We start from the raw sequence: 22,983 nt of genomic DNA on the forward strand, positions 1-22,983 counted from the left end.
GGAATGAAAATTGACTTTTTCCAGTCCTGTGGCCACTGCTGAGTTTTCCAAATTTGCTGGCATATTGAGTGCAGCACTTTCACAGCATCATCTTTCAGGATTTGGAATAGCTCAACTGGAATTCTATCACCTCCACTAGCTTTGTTCATAGTGATGCTTTCTAAGGCCCACTTGACTTCACATTCCAGGATGTCTGGCTCTAGACGAGTGATCACACCATCGTGATTATCTGGGTCGTGAAGATCTTTTTTGTACATTTCTTCTATGTATTCTTGCCACCTCTTCTTAATATCTTCTGCTTGTGTTAGGTCCATACTATTTCTGTCCTTTATCGAGCCCATCTTTGCATGAAATGTTCCCTTGGTATCTCTAATTTTCTTGAAGAGATCTCTAGTCTTTCCTATTCTGTTGTTTTCCTCTATTTCTTTGCATTGATTGCTGAGGAAGGCTTTCTTATCTCTCCTTGCTATTCTTTGGACTCTGCATTCAGATGTTTATATCTTTCCTTTTCTCCTTTGCTTTTCACTTCTCTTCTTTTCACAGCTATTTGTAAGGCCTCCCCAGACAGCCATTTTGCTTTTTTGCATTTCTTTTCCATGGGGATGGTCTTGATCCCTGTCTCCTGTACAATGTCACGAACCTCATTCCATAGTTCATCAGGCACTCTATCTATCAGGTCTAGGCCCTTAAATCTATTTCTCACTTCCACTGTATAGTCATAAGGGATTTGATTTAGGTCATATCTGAATGGTCTAGTGGTTTTCCCTACTTTCTTCAATTTAAGTCTGAATTTGGCAATAAGGCATTCATAATCTGAGCCACAGTCAGCTCCCAGTCTTGTTTTTGCTGACTGTACAGAGCTTTTCCATCTTTGGCTGCAAAGAATATAATCAATCTGATTTCAGTGTTGACCATCTGGTGATATCCATGTGTAGAGTCTTCTCTTGTGTTGTTGGAAGAGGGTGTTTGCTATGACCAGTGTGTTCTCCTGGCAAAACTCTATTATTAGCGTTTGCCTTGCTTCATTCTGTACTCCAAGGGCAAATTTGCCTGTTACTCCAGGTGTTCCTGACTTCCTACTTTTGCATTCCAGTCCCCTATAATGAAAAGGACATCTTTTTTGGGTGTTAGTTCTAAAAGGTCTTGTAGGTCTTCATAGACCCATTCAATTTCAGCTTCTTCAGCGTTACTGGTTGGGGCATAGACTTGGATTACTGTGATACTGAATGGTTTGCCTTGCAAACGAACAGAGATCATTCCGTCGTTTTTGAGATTGCATGCAAGTACTGCATTTCTGACTCTTTTGTTGACCATGATGGCTACTCCATTTCTTCTAAGGTATTCTTGCCCACAGTATTAGATATAATGGTCATCTGAGTTAAATTCACCCATTCCAGTCCATTTTAGTTCGCTGATTCCCAGAATGTTGACATTCACTCTTGCCATCTCCTGTTTGACCAGTTCCAATTTGCCTTGATTCATGGACCTAACATTCCAGGTTCCTATGTAATATTGCTTTTTACAGCATCAGACCTTGCTTCTATCACCAGTCACATCCACAACTGGGTATTGTTTTTGCTTTGGCTCCATCTCTTCATTCTTTCTGGAGTTATTTCTCCACTGATCTCCAGTAGCATATTGGGCACTCACCGACCTGGGGAATTCCTCTTTCAGTATCCTATAATTTTGCCTTTTCATACTGTTCATGGGGTTCTCAAGGCAAGAATACTGAAGTGGTTTGCCATTCCCTTCTCCAGTGGACCACATTCTGTCAGATCTCTCCACCATGACTCGTCCGTCTTGGAGATTTTCCAAGTCTCCTGTAAATGTGTTATCATAGTTTCATAATTTAAAAAATAAAAAAGAAAGAAGAAAAAAAAAGAATCCCTAGCTCAGAATGCTCTTCCTCCATAAACCCTCACAACTCATTCCTTCATCTCCTTTTACTCAAAAGCTATCTTCTCAGCAAGATTTTCCCTGAGGACTCTATTTAAATTGCATCCTCACATTCCCTATCCCCCTTTCTACTTAATTCTTCTCCACGGTACCTACTAACCTTCAAATATAAGTTTTTTTCAACTTAAAAAAAATTATGTATTTCCTTTAACTAGAAAGTCAGAATAGGCTTTTTTTTTCATTGGAGGATAATTTCTTTGCAATATTGTGTTGGTTTCTGGTTGCTTCTGGGTTCCTCCTGTCTGCCTGGTTGTCGGAGGTCCCTGACCAGCAGTGTGGTGGGTATCCTATGTGTGAGGAGACACTGACTCTGTGTCTTCCCTCTCCACCATCTTGGCTCTGCCTCTAGAGAATAGGCATTTTTTCTATCATGTTTGTGCTGTATTCCCAGCACCTAGAATGATGCTTAACATACAGTAGGCACTCAATAAATATTTGTTGAAAATAATTAATGATTACATCTCCAGGGACACCAAGTTTCTCTCTTTTTATTTCTGTAAAAAGTTAATGATTTGTGAAAATTTTAACAAGGATTGAGGAGTTATAATTAGCTTCCATGCTATCATTCTATTTACATTTCCAAGGTTAACCTTAAACAGTAGCACAGAACTGTGCAAAGTCAAGGATTCTAACGGAGCACCCCATCCTAAACAAGAAGTACCTTCCAAGGACTATTTAGGTGACCTGGATCTCACCCAAAATCAGGGAAACCACCTCAGAGAAAAGTGCTGCTCATACAATTATTTCCTGCCAATGGAGCAATCAGGCTCCCATCTCCAATCAAACCAGTCATGCTAATACTTTTTATTTTTGGCAGTGTGGTAAAATGGAAAGTACATGGGTCCTGGGGTCTGCTGAACTAGGTACCTGTTCTGCTACCACTTGCTAACTGTTTGTTGGCAAGTTGCTAAATCTTTTGAATAGGTAACATGCGGTTTTCCTGAGGATGAAGTAGGATGACTAACAGTCCACAGCCCAGAGCACGTGCCCTATAAATGGTCATTCACTCCCTCTTCTTCCTCTAGGTCATTTAACAACTGCTTGCCATGGGATCAGGATGGCTAAGAGGAGGAGCCTGTCCAGTCCTCTCCTACATGTAAACCCTCTACAACTAGCTCTAAGAAGAGCAGTTCCCTTCAACTGTGCCCCTGTAACTTGGTACCTCCCCTCTCACCTCAGATACGCAGCTACCATTGAGACCGTGACCATGAAGTCCGCAATCATTCCGTTTTTTCTCCTGGCCTTCCCTTTGGCCCACAGTGGGAGATCTTGTATATGTCCCTCAGTTTCTCAGTGCTAACAGCTTTCAGGGAGTGTATTCGCACCCTTCCAAAATGTAGGCACCAGGAAAAGTGCTACTGTGCACTGTATACACTGAGTCAGGCCCTGCTATACACTTAGAGTCCATATATATATATATATATATATATATATATATATATATATATATATATGTATGGCCTCAGGAAGCCTCCAACCACCCCATTCTACAGAAGAGGAGAAAGAGACCCAGAGGTGAATATACCTGCCCATATGAAGCAGCCTTGGAACTGCAGAGCCAGGATTAGAGCCTCCCTATTTAACCATTTTGTTCCATGCTCACAGTCTGGGACACCTGTTTCTGGGCACTGAGCTTGAGGTTCGGAAAAACCTACCAACTGACTACTGAACGCTGGAGCAAATCTAATTGGGAGGTGATACCCAGCCCCTCAATCTTGCTGGCAAGCCTCCCTAGACTTTGTGAATGAAGGCCAAGGAAGAGAAATGTTGCAGTGACTCCCTTGGAGCTCGTATTTCTTTCCTGTGGCAAAAAGTGCTTATTTCAGCATCCATCATCTCCCTCTTTGTTGTGTAGACAATCCGCCCTGTCTGAGGATTTGTGCTGTTATTATGAGTTTGTTTATTATTGGATTTATTTCTCCTATAAGCAAATGTGTTCACAACATTCCATCAGGGAATCTCCTTAATTGTCACATAAATGTCATCTTATGTAAATTGAATATTTATCTTTCCACAGAAGGGGTGGAGGGGAAAGAAAGGATAAACAACCTTCAGTCTTGGAGAGGGGAGGCGGTTCCTGTTTCAGTTCACAACTCACCCACGTGCCTTCAAAGTCAAAGGTGAGGTTGAAGAAATTATTGGATCATCTTTGAGGGACAGCCAAAAAGGAGGGGTTAGAAAAAGTTGGCAATGATGCTTTGAGGATATTGGGCCTGGCTCCCAGGTCTCCCCCTCCCCCAAACCCCGCCTGAGTCCAGACCACCCCCTCCCTCCCTAGCTGGGAGCATCTGAGAAGGCTGCAGTTTGCCCCCCACTTCTCCCCATCCAGAAGGCCAGCCAGGCTCCTTCCTCGAGAGAAGGTGAGTGCGGCGGGCGCAGCGGGCTGGGTGGGTGTGGCCCGCGGCTCCGGGAACGGACCCAAGGCCCCGCCAGCGCCCGAGAGCCGCCCGACAGCCCGCCTGCCTGGCGAGCGCAAGCTCTTCTTCCAGAAACTGCGAGGATCCCAGCGCACTGTTTGTGCACCACAAGGTCAAGTCGGGAAGTGGAGCCGGAGGAGGAGGGGCGAGGAGGCGAAGGGTGGGGAGAGGGGCGCCCCGCTTCCTCGCCAAGTGCCAATCCTTGAAGTTGCCCCTTGGTTTTTAACCCTTTAAGGGGAGTGGGAAGGAGCAAGGGGGAAGTGGATACCCTCGGGCAAACTCCTACTGGAACCAGGACGTGCAGCCACCCACCCACTCACCCATCACTGCGTTCCCTACCCCCCGGAAATGCGGGGCTGAGCCGGGCGCCAGGAGGCACTCAGGCGGGGGGAGGGGGCGACGAACCCGAGAGGGACCCTCTCTACGGACCGCCCCTCCTTCTTGAGGTGGCCCACAATTTCAAGTTTCCCCAACCCGGGATGTTAGTTTCCATCTGCTCTGGGTCGGGGAGGAGAGCCGCGCCCCCTCCCCCAGAGTCGCGCGCGCCCCTCCCCTCCGCTCCTGCCAGCACTTTCTGCTCACTTCTGGCGCTGCAAAACGCCACGCGATTTATTCGTTTCGCATTTTTAAACCAGCGATTTAACCAGCAGGGCCTAGAGCGAGGGTCTTCCAGCGCTGGAACCCCGGGAGGCGGGGTACTCTGTGCAAACATCGTTCCCTCCGCGAGTGTCGCCTTCAGGCTGTTATTTGCAAAGAAACGTCTTTTTGACGCAGGGAGAAATGGCAAATTTTAAGTACGTCATTAATATGGCGCCAAAAGATTTTTTTAAGTATAAGCTTGCCTTTTTTTTTTTTTTTAAAGGTTGCGGGGGGCGCCGCCCCGGTCTGGGGCGCGAAGGGGGCGGGGTGTGAGCAGAAAGTGTGAGTGAGAGTGGAGGGGCGGGGTATGTGTGTGAGTGTGTGAAGTGTGAGCAGACCTGATGGGACTTGCACGGGCGCAGCCGCCGCTTGGGCCCGGCCCTGGGGACAGGGCGGGCTGGGGGCGCCCCAGAGCCCGTGGGGAGTACAGGCCCGAGGTGCAGGCAAGAGGGCGGCCCAGCAGGGTACCCTCCACCCGGAGGCCTGCAACGCTACCTGAACCCGCTGCTGGAGCCAAACAACTGGGCGGGGGGGTGGACGGGGGGGGGGGGGGGGCGTCAGGAGTGGAGATCCGAGTGAATAAGAAAAAAGTGGCTACTCCCCCTCCCTCGCTCCTCCCGCCTGCCCCCACCCCACCCCCACCCCAACACATTTTTTTTTTTCTAAAGAGATCACAAGGAAGTCTTGGTTTAAAAAGAAACAGAAACATACACAGGGGGGTTGGTGAATGGTGCCGACCGCGGCCATCGCAGTTGGAGGCTATTTGGGGGGGTGGGTGAGAGGCGTCCATGGAGTTACTTTGCGCCCACTCCTAGCGTCAAGGGCTTAGGTCCAGCGGGCTGACCGTCCCCGGCCAGGGTGCGGTGCCGGGGACCCCACGGCCCCGGCCGCCTCCTTCGCCACGACCCCGGATGGATGCGCGCCCCCCGCCCACCCGCGCCGGCCCCAGGAGCTCCGGGTTTCAGGAGCATCCTTCCCACGCCGGCCCCAGCCGCGGCGCGTAACCGTGGGTAGCGCCCCTCGGAAGGGCACCGCGGAGCAAGGTAAGATCCAGCCCCCGGCGACTGGCCCTGCGCATCTCCACGGCGTTATTTTGTGTTTTTGCAACAGATCTGCCAGCGCTTCTCGCTCCCTCTCTCTCTCTTGCTCGCTCGCTCCCTCTCTCTCCTGCTGGCTGCCTGTTCTAGGAAGCCAGCGCGCGCGCGGAGGGGGGGGGGGGGGTGCCGATGCACAGCACAGGGGAGATTGCGCATGTTGGTCAGTCGTGTTTTAAAGAGTACATTGCGGGGAGGCTGAGAGGGGCGCATGCAACAACAACTTTTGGAAGGGTGAGCTTGGCGACCTTCTTTATTAATGACTGCGGCAAAGCGCCCCTGGGCCGGGGAGGGGGCGCGGGCGGGCGGGGGCGCGCCTGGGCTGCAACTTGCCCCGCGGGCTCTGGCTGGGCGGAGGGTCTGCGGCTGGAGACCTGTGCGGAGAGGAGGTCGCGCGGCCGGGGACGTGGGTTCGGAGGACCCGGGGCTATTTGCCCTCCTGTCTCCCCGAGTTTCATTTTGTTGATACGCAGCACGTCCGGGCGCCGAACCGGGTCGAGCCGGTGCACATGACCCCGCGCTGGGTTCACGTGCAGCCGGTCCGGTCCCAGACACCTTCCGGGGGCCACCGCCTCCGCCCTGTCGCCCCCTCTCCCGGCTGGGTGCACGCGGGCTATGCACGCGGGGGCAGCATGCTCGGTTCCCGGGCGCGGAGGCTCTGCACAAATTAAGCAGTTTTTTGGAGGGGCGGGGGATACCCTTTCCAGGTGAGTATGGAGGGTTCACAGCTCCAGCGCGGGGGGCGCGGGTTGGGGTCGGGGGCAGCCCCCCCGTCCAGGGCTGCGCGGGAGTCCAGCGAGGGAGAAACGCTCCTGGGAGTGGAAATGTACCGGCGGCCGCCGGAGCGGCGGGTGCGCGCCCGCGGGGCGACGGCAGGGGGCGTGGCCCTTGTTTACCTTCTCCCAACTCTGCCGGTTCGCGTCCCGCTCAGGGGACGGTTCTGCAGTCCCCCTGCCCTCCGCCTCCGCCCCGATTCCTGGGTGGTACTGGGAAGATGTAGGCAAGTGGCGCCCCGAGCTTGGGACTTACACACCTGACCCCCAAATGAGTGACATTGCAGCCCCCGCCCCCACCAAGCACCGCTGCAGTCCCTCTCCCGGATCCCCGGCCCCGCCCCGCCCCCAGCAGTGGCATCTTCCCGGCCTCACCTCCTTCCTCCCTCTCTCCCTCCCTCCTTCCCACCCACTCGCCTGCGCCTGCGGAGCGGCTTCTGCCCGCCTCCTCTCCGCCTGGGTGCAGACTTGTGGCTCCCTCCGGTCCCTTCCTGCTTATCCCTGGCCCCTGAGATACCCTGTGCTTCAGGCCATGGATAGAGGGCGTCAGCTTGGTGGTTCGTAGCTTTAATGTCAGAAAAGGAGGATGTCTGCGAGACAAGCAGGAAGGCTTCACTGTAGCTTCTAGAGGCCCAGGACACCCACCCTCCCCACACACACTCTGTCCCCCACCACACACAGCTGCCACCCCCAAGGGGCTCAACTACTCTCACCCGTTATACCTAAGCTCCTCCTTCCGCTCCCGGGTCAAGGCCACCTCCCGGCGCCACCCCCTGCTCGAACCGCTTCCAGCCAGGGCTGGAGCCCCCCGCAGCCACCTCCGGCTCCTCCTCCCGGCTCCCGCGGTCAGAATCACGCCGGCGCGCCTCCAGCCTGCTGTCCCGCGGACTACCTTTAGGGGCAGGCTGGAGGCGCGCGCCACCCCCCTCCCAATCCCCTTAGCCTTTGCTGCCGGCCGGGACGTTTTTCCTTAGCACCTTGTCTTCTGGTTTCATGCCCTGGGCTGGTGGGGCGGGAAGGGCTGTGTTTCCCTTTGCTCAGTGCCAAGGGCAGGAAGCATCCGGCGCCTCTGGTCTCTGCAAATTCCCAAACTTTGCCCTCGCGCTTAGCATTCTCTCTCGTCCTCCCCCACTTTGGAATTCCAAGACATGAAGTTTTATACAGGCTTAAGTTTGCAGGGGTCACCAGGAGGCATCGCGTTTGCACTCCTAGCTGAGGAGCTGAGAGGACACAACTGACTGCTACCTTGCCTTTGTTGCAAGGGGGAGGAACCCTGAGCTTTGAGGCCTGACAGGCTGTCAGGATATCCCTTTAATGTTTATGTTTGCTAACTTAGTCTTGGGCTGGGTGGTGTAGGGCCTCCTGGCCTCTCCTCCCAGGGTGACATTAACTCCCTCCCTTCACTGGTAAAATTCCCAGTAGGACATTTGGCAGAAGAGCTGGGCAGGGAGCTGCCAACCGGGCCTGGCCCTGTTTCCTGGGTTCCCAGGGTGCTGGCTTCTCCCCTACCCTGACTTCCTTTCCCACCTTAGGGCCCCAAGTGAAGGCACCATCTCTCCTGTCCCATCTTCCTCAGGCGGGTTGGGACTCGCAGAACGATCTAACAAGCAGAGAAGGAAAATAACAACAGAATAACTGTAAGAGGAAGGAATGAGTAATAAAGCCGACCCAGGCAGGGAGGAGGGCTTTCATGTTTAAGAGATGCTATTTGCTTTTTAGGTCACAGGCTGCAAAAACAGGCTTTGATCCGAAGTGGGCGAATAATTTATTGAGAAAGTTTGCATGGTAGGGGAAAAAAGGGATGTTTGTTTGATCTGGAGGCCTCTCACTTGTCCCAAGTGCTGTTGGCTGTTGTCTAGAGTGGAAAAGCATTTGGTTCCACAGCAAATGCCTCACTGAGGGAAGTCCTCGCCCCAGGCAGCAAGACTTGCAGTGAGTGTTGGTTTTGAAACTGTTTAGCCAAGGGTCTCCCCGGCACTTTTGGAGTTGAAGTGTTTAAGGGTAGAGTTGTTTGGGCTCGGGATGCAGCAAATGTTTCCAGAACATTTCCCATCCAACGTGCTTTTCCTTTCCCTAAATGGCCTGGCAGAATGGCCAATAACACTGATCCAAGAGGCAGTCGGAAATCTCCACTTAGCTTTTGTTGACAGGTGAGGTGGGACTCTGATCCCCAACCCCCAAGTCCTTCCAGAATCTTGAGGTTAGGCTTTTGGCACTGATTTCCACATCCTTGAGGTTGGGGGCAGGGTATTCTGATTAATCGTTGTCCCAGTTATCAGGGAGGTACTTATCTTACACCCAAGACCCAATCAGAGGCTTTCAGTCCAAATTCTTCACAGCTCATCCAGCAGGCTCTTTTTGGGACTCACAGTTTTCCCTTTGGGGTCTCTAAGGGGAGGCCAAGTTGAAGTTGTGAAGAGGGGAATATCCGTGTCTTGCCCTGTCCTCCATGTAAGATCCTCATTATGTGTCTCAAAGTTGAGGAACCCAGGAAGATTCTCAGGAAACCCACAAGATATCTGGAGTACCCCAACCATACTCCAAGTTGTAGATCTGTGCACTGGGTGCTGTACCCCTCCACCCCCCAGGTGGGGGGCAAGGTCAGACAGCCTAGGTTTGAGTGCTGGCTTTGCAGTCACCAGCTGTGGCAGTTGCTCCATGCCTCAGTTTCTTCATCTGCAACTGTACCTCATGGTGGGTGTGTGGATTAAGTGATATGTTGCATAAAGAAGAATGAGCACAAAGCCGGGCATGGGATAAGCACCTGATTGGTATTAGCTATTCTTACTATTAATACCTGGATAGGACCCAAATGGAGCTGACATTTGACCTCTCCCCTTTAAGGTAGGCCAGAGAGCCAGCTCCCTTCTCTGAAGAAGGAACCAGAAGGACCCTGCAGTTGCCAATGGGCAGTCATTTGTGGAGTGAGTGGGCTGAACTTTGCCCTCTCTGAGGTGGAGGGTAGGGTGCGAAGGTGCTGAAGGACAAAGTAGACAAAGCCCCTTTCTGTCTCCCAGGATCCCCTTGGCATGTCCTCAGAACTGGGTCTGGAGGGTGGGTGTGGAGAGTGTGTTCTAGGGGAGCTGGGTGCCCTTGGGACAGGCGAGCAGTGATGGGTGTTGGAGGAGGGTTAGGATTCCCTGTGATTGGAGAAGCAAGTCTGAGGATTTGTGTGTACAAAATCACTGTTGTCACAGCAGTTACTGTCCCTGAGAAGGCATTAAAGTTAATGAGAGATAGGAAAGAGTGGGGCTTTGACCCCCATTTAAAATGGTTTAAGAGTGTGCAGCTCTTGTTTTCTGAATGTCTGGCCTTCCCGACACAAGCAGGCTCTGAGGACAGGTTTTCCAGCCGAAATATCATTAAATTGTATTAGCATCTTATTACACACACGCCTTAGCGGTCTGCCTCAGACAGGGAGAGTTTTTGTTTCTCTTTGAAAGATTGTGTCTGGAATGGTAAATTGCCTGCTTGAAAGCCTTTTCCTCCCCTTTTTAAAGGAGGAAGACGAAATCCTGCTGTGTGTGGTGGCAGGCTGGGCAGGCCTGGTGGCCCCCAGAGAGGAGAGGCCGGAGGCCAGGTTGGGGTGTTTTAACTGCCCAGGGAGCTGCTGCAGTAGCAGGCCTGAAAGACCCACTGTTTCCAGGGTCAGCTGGAGGGGCGTTAATAGAGGCCCAGGGTGTTTATTTGAGTTTATTTGCGGAGAGGTCTTTAAAGGGGCTGGCATTGGGCATTGGTGTTTCAAGTCCAGACCTGGGTCCCCACTAAGACCAGTGGCTAGTGCTGCCAAGAAAACATCTGCCACCAAATTGCTGCCCTATTACTGAGTTGACATTGATCATTAGCCAGGAGCCCAACCAAATAAAGCCTCTTGGAAAACGTGTGAGGTTAAGACGGGGAAGGCAGGCTGTGCAAACAGGTCGAAATCTTGGGCTGGGGTGTTTGCTCCCGCAGGCTGCGAGCAGGCTGGCTGGGCTGTGTGGCCCCACACTTCTGGAGGGAGGAGACAAGAGCACACTCAGCATTTCATGTGTACCAAACCCCTGTTGTGTGCTAGGTACAACTCGAAAGGGTACTGGGCGCAAGCAAGGATCCAAACAGTTACGCTTTTTCTTGTTGTAGAACACATACTCTGAAGGAGAAGGACATTCAACAGGTAGCTCAACAAACACTCCTGAAGAAGCTGAGTAACTGGGTGGTGGGCTTTCTGTAAATAAGGCAGCTGGCATAGACCTCTGTGATGTTTAAGCCGAAACCTGAAGGATGAAAAGTCCAAGGTGCCTGGATTGTGTAGACCATTACAGGCACAGAGCACACCTGTGCACAGGTCTGGAGGCGCGGACTGTCTGTTTCAGGAAACGAAAGGAGGCTGGTTCAACTGGGAAGTGGTGGGAAACGGGCTGGTGGTCAATATGCAGTAGGCAGGTACCAGATCATATAAAGTCTTATGGTTAGAAGCTTGAGTGTTGCCCTTGATCAACAGGAAGCCTGTGAAAGATTTGAAATAGGCCATATGACATGATCTGATGTATGTTTTTGAAGATCATTCTGGCTACTGTGTGGATCCTGGATTATGAGGGGGATGAATGAGGAGTCCTACGAGAGATGAGACTGGCCTGGGCCAGCGTGGAAGCAGTAAAGATGGGAAAGGTGGCTGGATTCTCCGCAGGCTCTGGAGGGAGTGCCCACTGCGCTTGCCAAGGGTCAGCGGTGGGGTGGAGGAGGCACAGCAAGGCTGCTCCCTGAGGGGACTTTAGGACATCCACACTCCCAGAGGAGAGCTGTGTGTGTCTCCATAGCTGGGGAAGGTGTGGGAGTACAAGCGGACTGGTGGCAATGGCAGGAAAAGGGGACATTTCTTTCCCAGGGTCTCCTTTGTGGTACTTCCTGTCCCTAAAAATAAGTACCTCATGACCCTGAATATTTTCCTAGGGCAGACCTTGCTTTGGGAGAGGTTAGGGGAGCCAGCAGAGAGGAAAAACGAGAGGCCAAGATCAAGTCTTGGCACCCATCCCCCACCTGCACGTGTAGCCCTGGATTTCAGCTTTGGTAAGAATCCTCAGTGTCCTCTGTGCTGGGTTGGAGGGGGACGTCATGGGGCAAAGCCTTGTCCCGCAGGGGAGGCCAGGCCTCTTTTGAGGCTTCATTGGCCACTGAGAAGAGGCTTACCTGAGGCAGGGAGACCTTTCGAACAGACTTGGTTCAAAGAAAAGAAGCAAAGCAGTGGTTTCCCTCTGAAGCCTAGTTATTATTCCAATTAAGCCGCCTCAAAATCTGCTCCCATAATAACATGCTGTCCAGGAGGACTCTGGGGTGTTTTCCGGAGGAGCTGGCTGAGGGTGGGGTGCAGGTCTGTGTGCTGACAGGTCACACTGGTCCTGGGGAGCAGGGAACAGTTGTAGGAGGAGGTCCTGGCAGTCAAAGGGTCCTGTTGTCAGGAACCTTCCTTACTGCACAGCTCACTGCCTTGCTGAGGAGGCCTTCAGGTGGCTGCTGGTAGAATTGTTCACCTGGCCCAAGTCTGCTGTGGTATTAATAACCAGCACCCATATGGAGTGCCAGCCACTGTGCTGAGGGCTTTATGCTGCTCTCCTTCACTCACCAGCTGATTCTGGCCCACAGATGTGTTTAGTTTGGCCCTCTCGAAGTGTTTTAAATATCTAAATCAGTTGCCAGCATTTTAAGTTCAGGAGATTTATGTAAAATTCCAGATCCAATTTGTGTCTTTGGGGAGGTATGTCTTTCCCAAGGTCCCTGGTCTAGTGAGGGGTGGAGATAGGATTTGAACTTGGCCTCCCTGAATCCAGTGCTGCTGCTTTTATGCTATGGGACAGCCTGGCTTGCAAGTGCCTGTTTGCTGGAAATGAAGAAAAATGCCGTTCATGTAGAGGATTTCGGAAGAAAACAGATGGGTGCACTAAGAGCACTTCTCCCCCTTCTCCTGCCCTACCTGTGACAGCTGGGTTGGCAAGATTCAGGCTGGAGTCAGAGTTGTGTTACAGTCACCTCTGTCACATGCAGACCCAGAGGACAGCAAGGATGGGCAAGGATCTGGGGGGTGGAGTGTTATTGCCCCATTCAGTCATTCAGTCTATGACCTGAGCCACTGGGCTGCACAGAGGCAGAGTAGTCTCAAGGTCAAGAGCATGGTCTCCTGAGTCAGAGAAACCTGTTACAAGAACTGTGATCTTGGGCAAGTCACTTAACCTCTGAGCTTCATTTTCCTCACCTGCAAAAAGGAAGCAGCCATCATGCCCGCCAGCACCAAGGGCCGGTTCTGAGGCCTCATTGGGGTCCCTGTGTGCCAGGATGCGCCCCTTCCCAAGCAATGGGTACTTAGCCGTTTCAACTCTGGTTCCTGCCTCCTTGGAATCCGTGCTTCTCCCCACCAGGCATGCCTCCAGGCCTCCACACCCTCTGGAGAGCACTTGGTCTCCACCTTTGCAGCTGGGCAGCAAGCAGCCCCAATGAACCTTCCATCCTAACCCTACTCTCGGGAGACATGGGGGTGGAGAAAAGCTCCTGGCCAAGGTCAAGTTTGAGGCCAGAGGGTCCTTCTGAGTAGCTCAGAGTTCTGGGTAATTGCAACCCACCTTAGAGAGCCAGTGCTCCTAAGGCCTCTGCAAGGCCACAATAAAATAAGGTGACCCCTCCCAGGGCTCCACATGAGCAGACTTGGGGTGACAGCAGGTGGCAAATGGGATTCACAGTGGGGCTGGGCAGCCTGTTGGTCGGCAGCTGGGCTTTCTCCCTACTGACACTGGTTCCTTGTCCTTTGCTGTGTACAGTGAGGCAGCCCAGGGTCTAGGCTGACAGAAACATGGTGAAAAGCACCGTGGGCTCCGAGCCCCGGGTCTCTTCTCTGAATTGGGACTCAGCCACTGACTAGCTGTGAGACCTAAGGCAGGTTAACAAGTCTCTCAGTGTGCTCCCCTCCAAGAGGGGACCAGGGCAGGCTCTGCCACCCAGGACTCTGCAGGATTAGAGGAAATAGTGGGTAGGAAAGCACTTCCAACAGGCAGGAGCTGACAAGGGCACAAAGGCAGCTCAGTGTGGGCTCGGGGATCAGACCACGTGGATTCAAATCCCAGTTCAGCCAAGTCTCTAGCAAGACAAGGCACTGAGCCTCCTCAGTAAATGAAGCTAATAGCTCACAACTCCCCAGGTTGTTGGGAACACGAGATAGCTGAGTTGGCATGGGAAGGGGAAAGAACTCAGTGTGGGAGAGCCGCCCTTCTACCTTGAAGCTAAACATTGTAGTGGAGGGAAAGTGAGTTTGTATTTTTACCTGGAGGTGGACACTGAGGGGAGGGTGGGCAGCGCAGCCCATTCGCTCTGGCCCTGGTGTGGCTCAGAAGCCAGCTTGGAGCCTCCCTGCCCCCACCCCAGTTCCATGCCTCTCTGGCTGCTGCTCTCAGGATGTGCAGAATGTGCATCCAGTGCTTGCGGGCTGGCTTGCCCCTCAACTCCCATAGCCTGGTCCTCCTGGGAGAGTCTGTCTTGTTTCTGTTTCCCCTCCTCTGCCTCCAGCAGGGCGCCACTTGCAACTTGCAGGTGAGAGTGGATTCCGTGGTGGGTGAGGGAGCTGGGCAGAGGCAGGTCCAAGTCACTGCTCGTTCTGGGGCTGCTGACCTGCCTTGTCCTGCCTCGTTGTCATCTTTGACTAGATTCTCTGTTGTGTGAGGCTCTGGGCTCAGGAGCTGAGAGATGCTGCCCCCTCCCCCAGCCCCAGGGCCCATGTAGGTGGGTGAGAGAAGGGGGAGACTGCCTGAGGAGAAGGCTAGGGCATGGCCTTGTTCTCATTGTTCCTCTGCAGCGGGCGAGTGTGGGGAGGTAGATTGACGGGCAGTTTTCTGAGAGCTTGAGGATTTCCCAAGCTGCCTGTGAGTATAATGGGGCCTATTTTCGTTGCAGATGGAGGAGAAGAGGCGAAAGTACTCCATCAGCAGCGACAACTCTGATACCACTGACAGTAAGGCCTTCCATGTTGGGCTCCTGTAGGGAAAGTGTTTGAATAATTATCAGGACCACAGGCCCAGACTCGGGGGTGGGACATTGCTCCAAGGTCTCCATGTTGATGAAAGCATAAAGCAGGCCGGCCCCTCTGCTCCCTTTGAGATCCCCACACCACCATGGCCTTCAGAGCCTTGCTGTCCTCCCCAACTCTGCCCCCCTTCACCCTCTAGCTCTCAACCCCATGTGTTTTGCTCATGTTGGAACAGATCAACACCCCTCTGGGCTTTTCCTTGCCTGTGCTGTTCCGGGCTGCTAGGAACACACCTCACTCCCTCTGGCCCTGCTGTTGAGTCAGGGCCCTGTGGAAGTGTCCACACAACAGGTGAAAACACCTGTCACTCTTCATTATAATTGCCTGATCAGTTTTATTTCCTAACTAAGTGCCATTTCCTTATCAAAGTAGGCCCCTTGGTAAGAGAGGTCATGACTTGCTGACTGCCATATCTGGCTAGATGGAGCACATAATAGGTGATCAGTAAATGTTTGCTGAAGAAATTAATGAAGGAGCCTGACCTTCATGGGATCTTGGCAGTAGAATCTCAGAGATAGACTTGTGTGGGGGTTGGGTGTGTCAGGTGGATAGAGGGGAACACTCTTACACAGAAAATGGGGCTTAGGGAGCCTCTTCTGGAATGTGGAGGCAAAAAAGTTTGCGTTAGGTGAGGGCTTGTCCCTGGTACCAGAAGGCAGCTCTTCTCAGATGCCCCAGGAACCCGGGCCTGCATGAGCCAATCGGAGTAGAGTGCCATTCTGCCCTGTGTAGGAGAGATGTGCTGCCAGGAAGATTCCCACCTAGTGGTGCCCTCAGGTGAAAGCCCAGGCTGAGAAAGAGGCTGCACTGCCGCAGAGGCTGGGCCTGGAGCCCTGCAGCTGTAGACCTTAGCTTGTTCACATATATGGTGAACAGCTGGGGCTGGGGAGAGCCTCAAGGCCCCCTTGGAGTCCCTGGAGTTCTCTAACCCCCAGGAACCTGAGGGTTTAGGAACACAGGCACTAGGGTGAGAAGCCAGTCCTCGCCTGCTCTCTCCCTCTGGGTTTCCTTCACTGTCCTTTGGGGTCTGTTTGCTCAGACTCCAGCTTGGCGCTGGAGTCTGACCTGGCTGGCTCTTCCTCCCCATGGCAGTAGATCACAGCATTTGGCCCTCTGTGACTGCAGTCACGCTGCCTGTGGCCTGTGTCAGTGTCCTCTGCTTCTAACTTTATTTCAGGCAAAGGAACCCTTGAAGCCCCAGGCACCTGCAGGGAGAGCACCTGGCACCCGAGCCCTGTTCCTGCATTGGAGTTGGGCTGGGCTGCGGCACACTCCCTTCTCACCAGTCCCCCCGCTGCCCATCTAGGCTGTGCTCCTTTGACCCCTAGGAGTGGAGTGACCCATAGAGTGACATACACTCTCAGTGTAGTCCCGCAAGGGCCTTTAGAACCCCAGTGATAATGGGTAGTGTTTATCAAAGCACTGCTGTGTGCAAGGGACTGTACTAAGACTTTGCAGGCATGGTCTCATATAATTCTCACAAAAACTCTTTGAAGATAGTTACTCTCTGCTCCCATTTTATACGAAAGCAAGCTGAGGCTCAGACTAAGTCATTTGTCCTTCATGAGGAGCTAATAAGTGGCTGAGCCAGGGCTCAAGCTTAAGTCTATGTGTCTACTTTAGAGCAACCCTCTTGGGTCACACAGAAAGCTAATACTGAGTCCTTGTCCAGCTGCCTTTCACCTCCCAAGTCTCTTCTGGTTGGTGAGTGGAGGAGGCGTCATGTCCCCATTCATCGTTGGAAAGGCCCAGAGCAGGGACAGTCTACCAGATGCTCACAGAGGTCTCTACCTCCTGAACATTCAAACCAGAGCTTGCCTTACAGGTTTCATTTCCTTGGACATGGGTGGGTGGTGTTCCTGGCCTTCCAGGGGCCCCTCATGGGCTGTGCTCTCTCTGCAGGTCACGCTACATCTGCATCAAGATGCTCCAAACTGCCCAGCAGCACCAAATCGGGCTGGCCCCGACAGAACGAAAAGAAGCCCTCCGAGGTGGGTAATGACAAGTATCCTGGAGAAAGATGAAACAGACGTGGAGAGGTTTGGAGGAGTGGAGCAGAGACCTGTGGAGAGGAAGGACTGTGTGGGGGAGTGCAGGTGTATGGGGAGAGGGGGCTCCTGGAAGAGGACGCAGCCATTGCAGAACAAGCCCAGTGTGGCCGAGTGAAGTGATTGAGAGGAAAGGCTGGGAGTTCCAGTTCTCATAACCTTGTAGGTTGTTGTAAAGATGTTCCTATTGATCTGAGTGAGGGGAGGAGCTTTTCAAGGATTCTAAGCAGGGTAATGACATAGTCTGATGTTTAATGAAAGGTCCCGCTGACTGCTGTGAAGGGGAGGGAATGTGATGGGCAAGAGTGGGAGCAGGGAGGCTTCTTTAGCAGTTGTCCAGGAGAGAAATTATGGTGGCCTTAGAGCTGGGTGATTGCAGTGGAGTAAGAAGCGGTAGGATATGGGACATTTTGGAGGCTAAGCCAAGAGTGATAGTATTCGCTGATGTAGGGATGAAGGATGGAGTCTTCAGAGTCATCCAGTTAGGTCATCCACTCCTTCTTATGCCCATTTCACGTGCACCTGCACTTTACTCCTTCCCTGCTTTGACCCTGTCTTTTGGGACAGGTAGAGATGTTTATGACATCTGGAGCTGTAGAGAGTTTTGGAAGTGGGTAGACAAATGGACATGGGGCCCTGCCTCCTGTAGCCCCTGAAAATCACATCCTAGAGCCTCATTGCTCCCTCTTAGGTCTTCAATGCATTACAGTGGGCACAGAAGAGACCTTTGGAACAGATGAGGCTGCAAGAGCCCTGAGTCCCTGGTGGGGTGGTTTTGAGTCTGACCTTTAAGAGAGACATTGTTCTGCAAGCCACAGGGCTTCCCCGATGGCTCAGCAGTAAAGAATCTACCTGTAATGCAGGAGTGCAGGAGACACGGGTTCGATCCCATGGTCAGGAAGATCCCCTGGAGGAGGGCATGGCAACCCACTCCAGTATTCTTGCCTGGAGAATTCCATGGATAGAGGAGCCTGGCGGGCTACAGTCCATAGGGTCACAAAGAGTCGGACATGACTGAGTGACTTAGTACGCACACACGGGCTGGACACTTTACTTTTTTTAACCCTCCTATTATAGTAAGGAAACTGAGGATCCTAAGATTATATATATAGTCAAGATGTGAAGTTCTTGGGGCCAACAGCACCAGTGTGGGAAGACAAAGCACTTGGCCCTGGCCCGGACTGAAGGAGGATATCTTTGTTCTGAGCCTGGCAACCTCTTTTCCTCTCCTCGCAGCAGTGGTGATCCAGGAGCTGCTGTCCTTAGCCAGTCCCTAGGGGTGTCTTCCACAGAACCTTGCATTTGAAAAAGGACTCCCCACGGAGCTGGCCTACCCTGGGACTCATCTTTTGTGGGGATTGGAGGTGGGGACACCGTTTTGAGTTCTGAAGCATCCTGTTCCCATCCCTTAACCAGCTGTCCTCCCTTGGCCCTACAGTGGAGGGGTGGAGACAGAAGGAGATATCTCTAGGAATGCAGTAAGGACTGGAATAAAAACTGGGAGTGAGGTGGGCATGGCAAGATGTTGTTCTTGAGGTTCTTAATAGGGTTCTGTCCCTGGGTCGAGAAGATCCCCTGGAGAGGGAAATGGCAATCCACTCCAGTATTCTTGCCTGGGGAATTCCATGGGCAGAGGAGCCTGGGGGGCTTCAGTGTACGGGGTCGCAAGGAGTCGACACATCTGAGCGACTAACAGTAGCCCTGCTCAGTGTGTGGACAGGCTGTGTTCTTGTGCGTTGGGAAGTAGGAGGCAGAGTGTGCTAGGGCCCTGGGAGTCCCTGGGACTACCTCTCTACCCCCACCCTCATCTTGAGAGCTACAACGGCTCGCAGTTACTACTTGGGCTGGATTAGTAAAACCCTAGCCACTTTTTGTGTCTCCCTGGTCCTGAAAGGCAGTAGTCATCCTGCTGTTTTGAAACTGAGGAACCCGCCTCTGAGAATCTCACCTCCTCACTGCCTTCATGGGCTATTCAGATTGGAGAATGGAGGGGAAGTTCCGGGGAGCCCCTGGGGCTGGCTTAGTTCTTTCCCCTAGCTCTCACTTTAAGCAGCAGGAGGAGGAGGGGCCTCTGCTCTGGGTGGAGATCCTGGGGACCAGGCTGCTATCAATACCCAGGATAGGCCAGCTGGCTAGGGGGAAACAGGTGTCAAGCAGAGGCTGAGGGGAAAGTGTGATTTGCATGGCGCTGAGAATTCCCCTCCCTCTTGGATTTTCCTGCGCAGGGCCTTTGAACCTTTCTCCACCTAAAAATAGAATCGAACCATTGCACGGGTGCTGAATGGGGACTGGCTGTGCACAGCCCTGGGTTCAAGCCCAGAAGTCTCTGCAGGGGCAGGGGGAGCCTCTGACGCCCTCAAGTCCTAGGCTCCTGGAGGGCTGAGGAAGTCTTCCCTGTCTTGAACTGTTGCCAAGGACAAGCTTTTCCTCCCACAGCAGGCGGGAGAGCAGCCTGTGAGGTTTCCCTCGTCCCCTAAGCGAGGAGGCTGAGCCATAAGCCGGCATAAATTCCAAGTTTTCGTGGGGCAGAGAGGAAACCATCGATGAAAGCTTCCAAATGATTTGGCTCTAGAGAAGGCGGAGATGAAAGCGAGGGTTTGGCGGCAGATAATGCTCGCGCTAAATCTCTTCATTGGGCTGTCCCTTCTCTTTCTATGCACAGGCTGGAGAGAAAGGCCTTCCTAATCTGCTGGTGCTGGGAGCTAAGGGCTTCCGACACCCTGGTGAAAGGGCTTCTGGAGTCCCTCTCGCTCAGTCCCAGAGTAAGAAGCCTGGGGGCTGGTTTTCAGGCTGTACACACAGTCTGCTCCCAGTCTGGTTCAAGTTCCCAGCTTCAGTACATGCAAGTTGATGTGTGTGGTGCAGGAGTCCCTTCTTGGTGGCTGCATGCAGAGCCACAGGACTCGGAGTTCTCTTCATCTTCTCATCTTTGAAGATGGACATTGATAAATGGGGATTTGAGCATCAGGAGTATTTAGCATGACAGCAGCACTGGCCCATAGAGAAGCCACCAGTTATGAAAAGGGCAGGGAATGGGTTTAGACGAGACTGGCAGGGCTGCCCCTGAGATGATATGTGCACTTTGAGGGTGCAAATCAAGGAGTGCCCTGCACACCAGAGGAAGAGGCCTCAGGCTGGAACAGAATGCTCTGACCAGGAGTCAGGACCCTGGACAGGGCCGAGGCCTTGAGGCCCAGCTTCTCATTCTGGCCCTTAACCAGTGGGTGGCTTCCCTCAGCCTGATTGAGAGGGGACTGCAGGCCTTAGTACTCGGGGCTGAAAGAACAGGCCCTGGGATTCCTGGGAGGCTGGTTTAGGATTTTTGGTGGCAGTATACTTGGTCTGAAGTTAGCCCCAGGATCTGTTTGGCAGTGGAGGGAAAAGGTGGAGCTGACCCCAGGAACACAGGCTGCTGCCTTCCTCTGCTCTGCCTTCCAGTGGGATCCCAACAAAGCTGAGCTCTGTACCTTGGTGCTTAAGTTGGCCAGGCCCGTCCTGAAGGAGAGGATGGGATTATCCTAGCCCGGGAGAGCTGGTACTATAAACCGCGTTGAGGCCTTGGGTTTCTGGCCTGACCTGTCTCACTAAATAGCATGAACGTAACTTTGTGGGTCATACCTCTGAGAGCCTAATGGAGATCACAGACCAGGGATTATTTTATAAAATACCAATATCAGACCCCTATCCCATACCATTCTCAAGAATTCTGACTTGAATGCTTTGGAGTAGGGCCCCAGGCACCTGTACTTCTTCAAAGCCCTCCTGCTGGAAGCCAGGGTTAAGAACTGCCACCATAGACCTTTTTTCCTGATTTGCTAAGATGGGAGTTTCCGGCTTGGTCCTCGCTGAAAGTTGAGAGAAGAAGGGAAGGCCTTCCAGCCTGGTTCAGTGACCTAAACAAATGCTGGCCATGTGGGTGTGGCATCACCCACAGCTCCTCCCTTCTCCCACAGTGGCCATGGGACTGACAGGTTTCTGCTAAGCCCTCGGCCTGGCGTGGGTGGGAAGGGCAGTTTGAGAAGAGACCTGGAAGCCAGGTGGTTGGGAGACTGGTTGGGAGACAGCTGTTTTGAAGCCATGTCTTCCTTAGGCCTGGGGCAGAGAGGCAGATGGAGGAGCAGGCTGAGAAGTGAGGATTTCCCCAGACAGGCTCTCTTGAGGTAGAAAGCTGTGTTTTCAGGAAGTCAGAGTCCCCAGAAGTCAGCCAACGGGCAGGGAGATAGGTCTTTAGGACCTTAATGATAGTGATTAAACTCAGCAAACACTCGAGAGCACCTCTGAGGCCCAGCCTAGTGCCAGGGACACCGAAAGCGCAGGCCCTGTCCCTGGGGAGCTTGTCTTCTGACCGTTAGCAGGATGCAGGTGCTGCACAGGAAAGTGTCCGTTACGAGAGATGGAGCCAGCTTGCCACTGAGGACCTGTGAGACTTTGGGCAAGTATAGTTTCTCTGTGCCTCAGGGTTGTAGAGTGCTGTCCTGCAGTCACTGTTGTGTAGGTGTGACTGTCCTGTCCTGAGGCCCATGGAGCCCAGGGGTGGGGGAGAGCCCAGACGCGAGTGAAGGTGGAGCTGCCATGCCTGGGTTGGAAGCCTGGATGGTCTCAGGATGGGTGGGCAGGAGTTGGGCTCCTTTTTAGGCCCCGGTGACAAACTGTACATACCTCGGGATGAGAGAATGGGGGGCTTCTCTGTGGGTTCCACAGGGCCCTTCACCAGTGCTCAGCCTTCCATCCCTGGAACAGGGCCTGGGAGAAAGAGGTGACCCTGTGAACAGCCTCTGCCCGCAGTGGAGGTCTTCCAGATCCAGTGTCTGTGAAAGTTCCTATATAAGGATGGCCCTCCCTAGGAAAGGCAACGAGTGGAGGGTGAAAATGCTGCGTCTCTGCTGGACCCATTGCTTTTGAAGATGGGCCCCTTCCCCATTGGGTGAATGCAAGGGTGGCCGGATGGGTGTTGGGGTGCAAAGCCATGGGATACATAAGGTGCTTTCCTGGAGGAGCAGAGGTATTATCCAAATGTTTGAAATGTCACAATATTGTATATTAAAACAGTGATGACATACGTTATAGTGAAAGGCAGAGTGCTCCAAAACTTGAGAGTAAAATAGATTCCCTAGAAAAAGGTTTTTTTTTTGCTTGACCCTGTGGTTTTGAGCCATATTCCTAGCCAACCGCTCTTCTTGCTACCCTGGGAGGCAGGCGGACGGTGAGGGGAGCTCTTCTACTGGGCCTCCCACTGCTCCGGGGTGGGGGGCAGAATCCACTTCTCATACAGTCGGAAACACTGCTGCTCCCGCCAGCTGGAAAGGCCTCCCGGCCTCTGGGACTTGTCTTGCAAAAGAAATGTGTGTAATAAATTCTCTTTAAGAGCAGGAAGTGCTGTTATCCTTGTGAAAGAGAAAGAGATGTTGAGTGTGTGTGTGTGTGTGTGTGTGTGTGTGTGTGTTTAAGTGTCTGACCAAATTAGCCTAGTGGTAGCTTGAATAGGACTGGGAAGCTATTTCCAGAGCCCTTCTCTGGTGTTTTATGCTTAATTTTAAGTATCTAAGTATGCTCTTGGCTGAGATACTCTTTATCAATTTCCAGCCCAAGAAAGAGATTTTTTTTTTTTTTAAGAGAAGAAATAGCAGACTGGTTTGCAGGCAGGATTGCAGTGGTTAAAGCACAGGGCAGACCTCAGACAAGTGGTTTAACCTCTCTGAGTCTTGGTCCCCACATCTGTAAAGTGGGAGGAATATGAAATAGGTGAGATTGTATATATAAAGCGTTTAGCATAGCACCTAGCATACTGCTGCTGCTGCTGCTTCAGTCGTGTCCAACTCTGTGCGACCCCATAGACGGCAGCCCACCAGGCTCCCCAATCCCTGGGATTCTCCAGGCAAGAACACTGGAGTGGGTTGCCATTTCCTTCTCCAATGCATGAAAGTGAAAAGTGAAAGTGAAGTCGCTCAGTTATGTCCGACTCTTAGTGACCCCATGGACTGCAGCCTTCCAGGCTCTTCCATCCATGGG

General features: G+C 52.6%; 1 protein-coding gene and 1 long non-coding RNA gene across 8 annotated transcripts in view; one reads left to right on the plus strand and one right to left on the minus strand.

The window, feature by feature from the left end:
* Positions 1–4,201: 4,201 nt before the first annotated feature.
* JADE2 (jade family PHD finger 2) overlaps positions 4,202–22,983 on the plus strand; it is a 51,197-nt gene continuing 32,415 nt past the window's right edge. For 2 of the 7 annotated variants that reach the window (XM_019964926.2, XM_019964927.2), the window contains exons 1-3: positions 6,232–6,340; positions 14,794–14,851; positions 16,829–16,917. In XM_019964926.2, the coding sequence (XP_019820485.1) occupies positions 6,239–6,340; positions 14,794–14,851; positions 16,829–16,917 (249 nt within the window). In that variant the 5' untranslated portion in view covers positions 6,232–6,238. Of the gene's footprint in view, positions 4,317–4,350; positions 4,486–5,701; positions 6,056–6,229; positions 6,341–7,782; positions 11,929–14,793; positions 14,852–16,828; positions 16,918–22,983 lie in introns of those variants that run through there. The other 5 variants (XM_019964932.2, XM_019964929.2, XM_019964928.2 and 2 more) reach the window with 5 other exon arrangements.
* Positions 6,342–7,161, minus strand: LOC139184164 (uncharacterized). The gene is made up of 2 exons (XR_011567685.1): positions 7,003–7,161; positions 6,342–6,764 (listed from the first exon to the last, which is right to left on the minus strand). It is a non-coding gene; the product is annotated as an uncharacterized lncRNA (long non-coding RNA).

The sequence above is a fragment of the Bos indicus genome, chromosome 7 (assembly GCF_029378745.1).
Source record: "Bos indicus isolate NIAB-ARS_2022 breed Sahiwal x Tharparkar chromosome 7, NIAB-ARS_B.indTharparkar_mat_pri_1.0, whole genome shotgun sequence".
In the NCBI taxonomy this organism is placed as follows: domain Eukaryota; kingdom Metazoa; phylum Chordata; class Mammalia; order Artiodactyla; family Bovidae; genus Bos; species Bos indicus.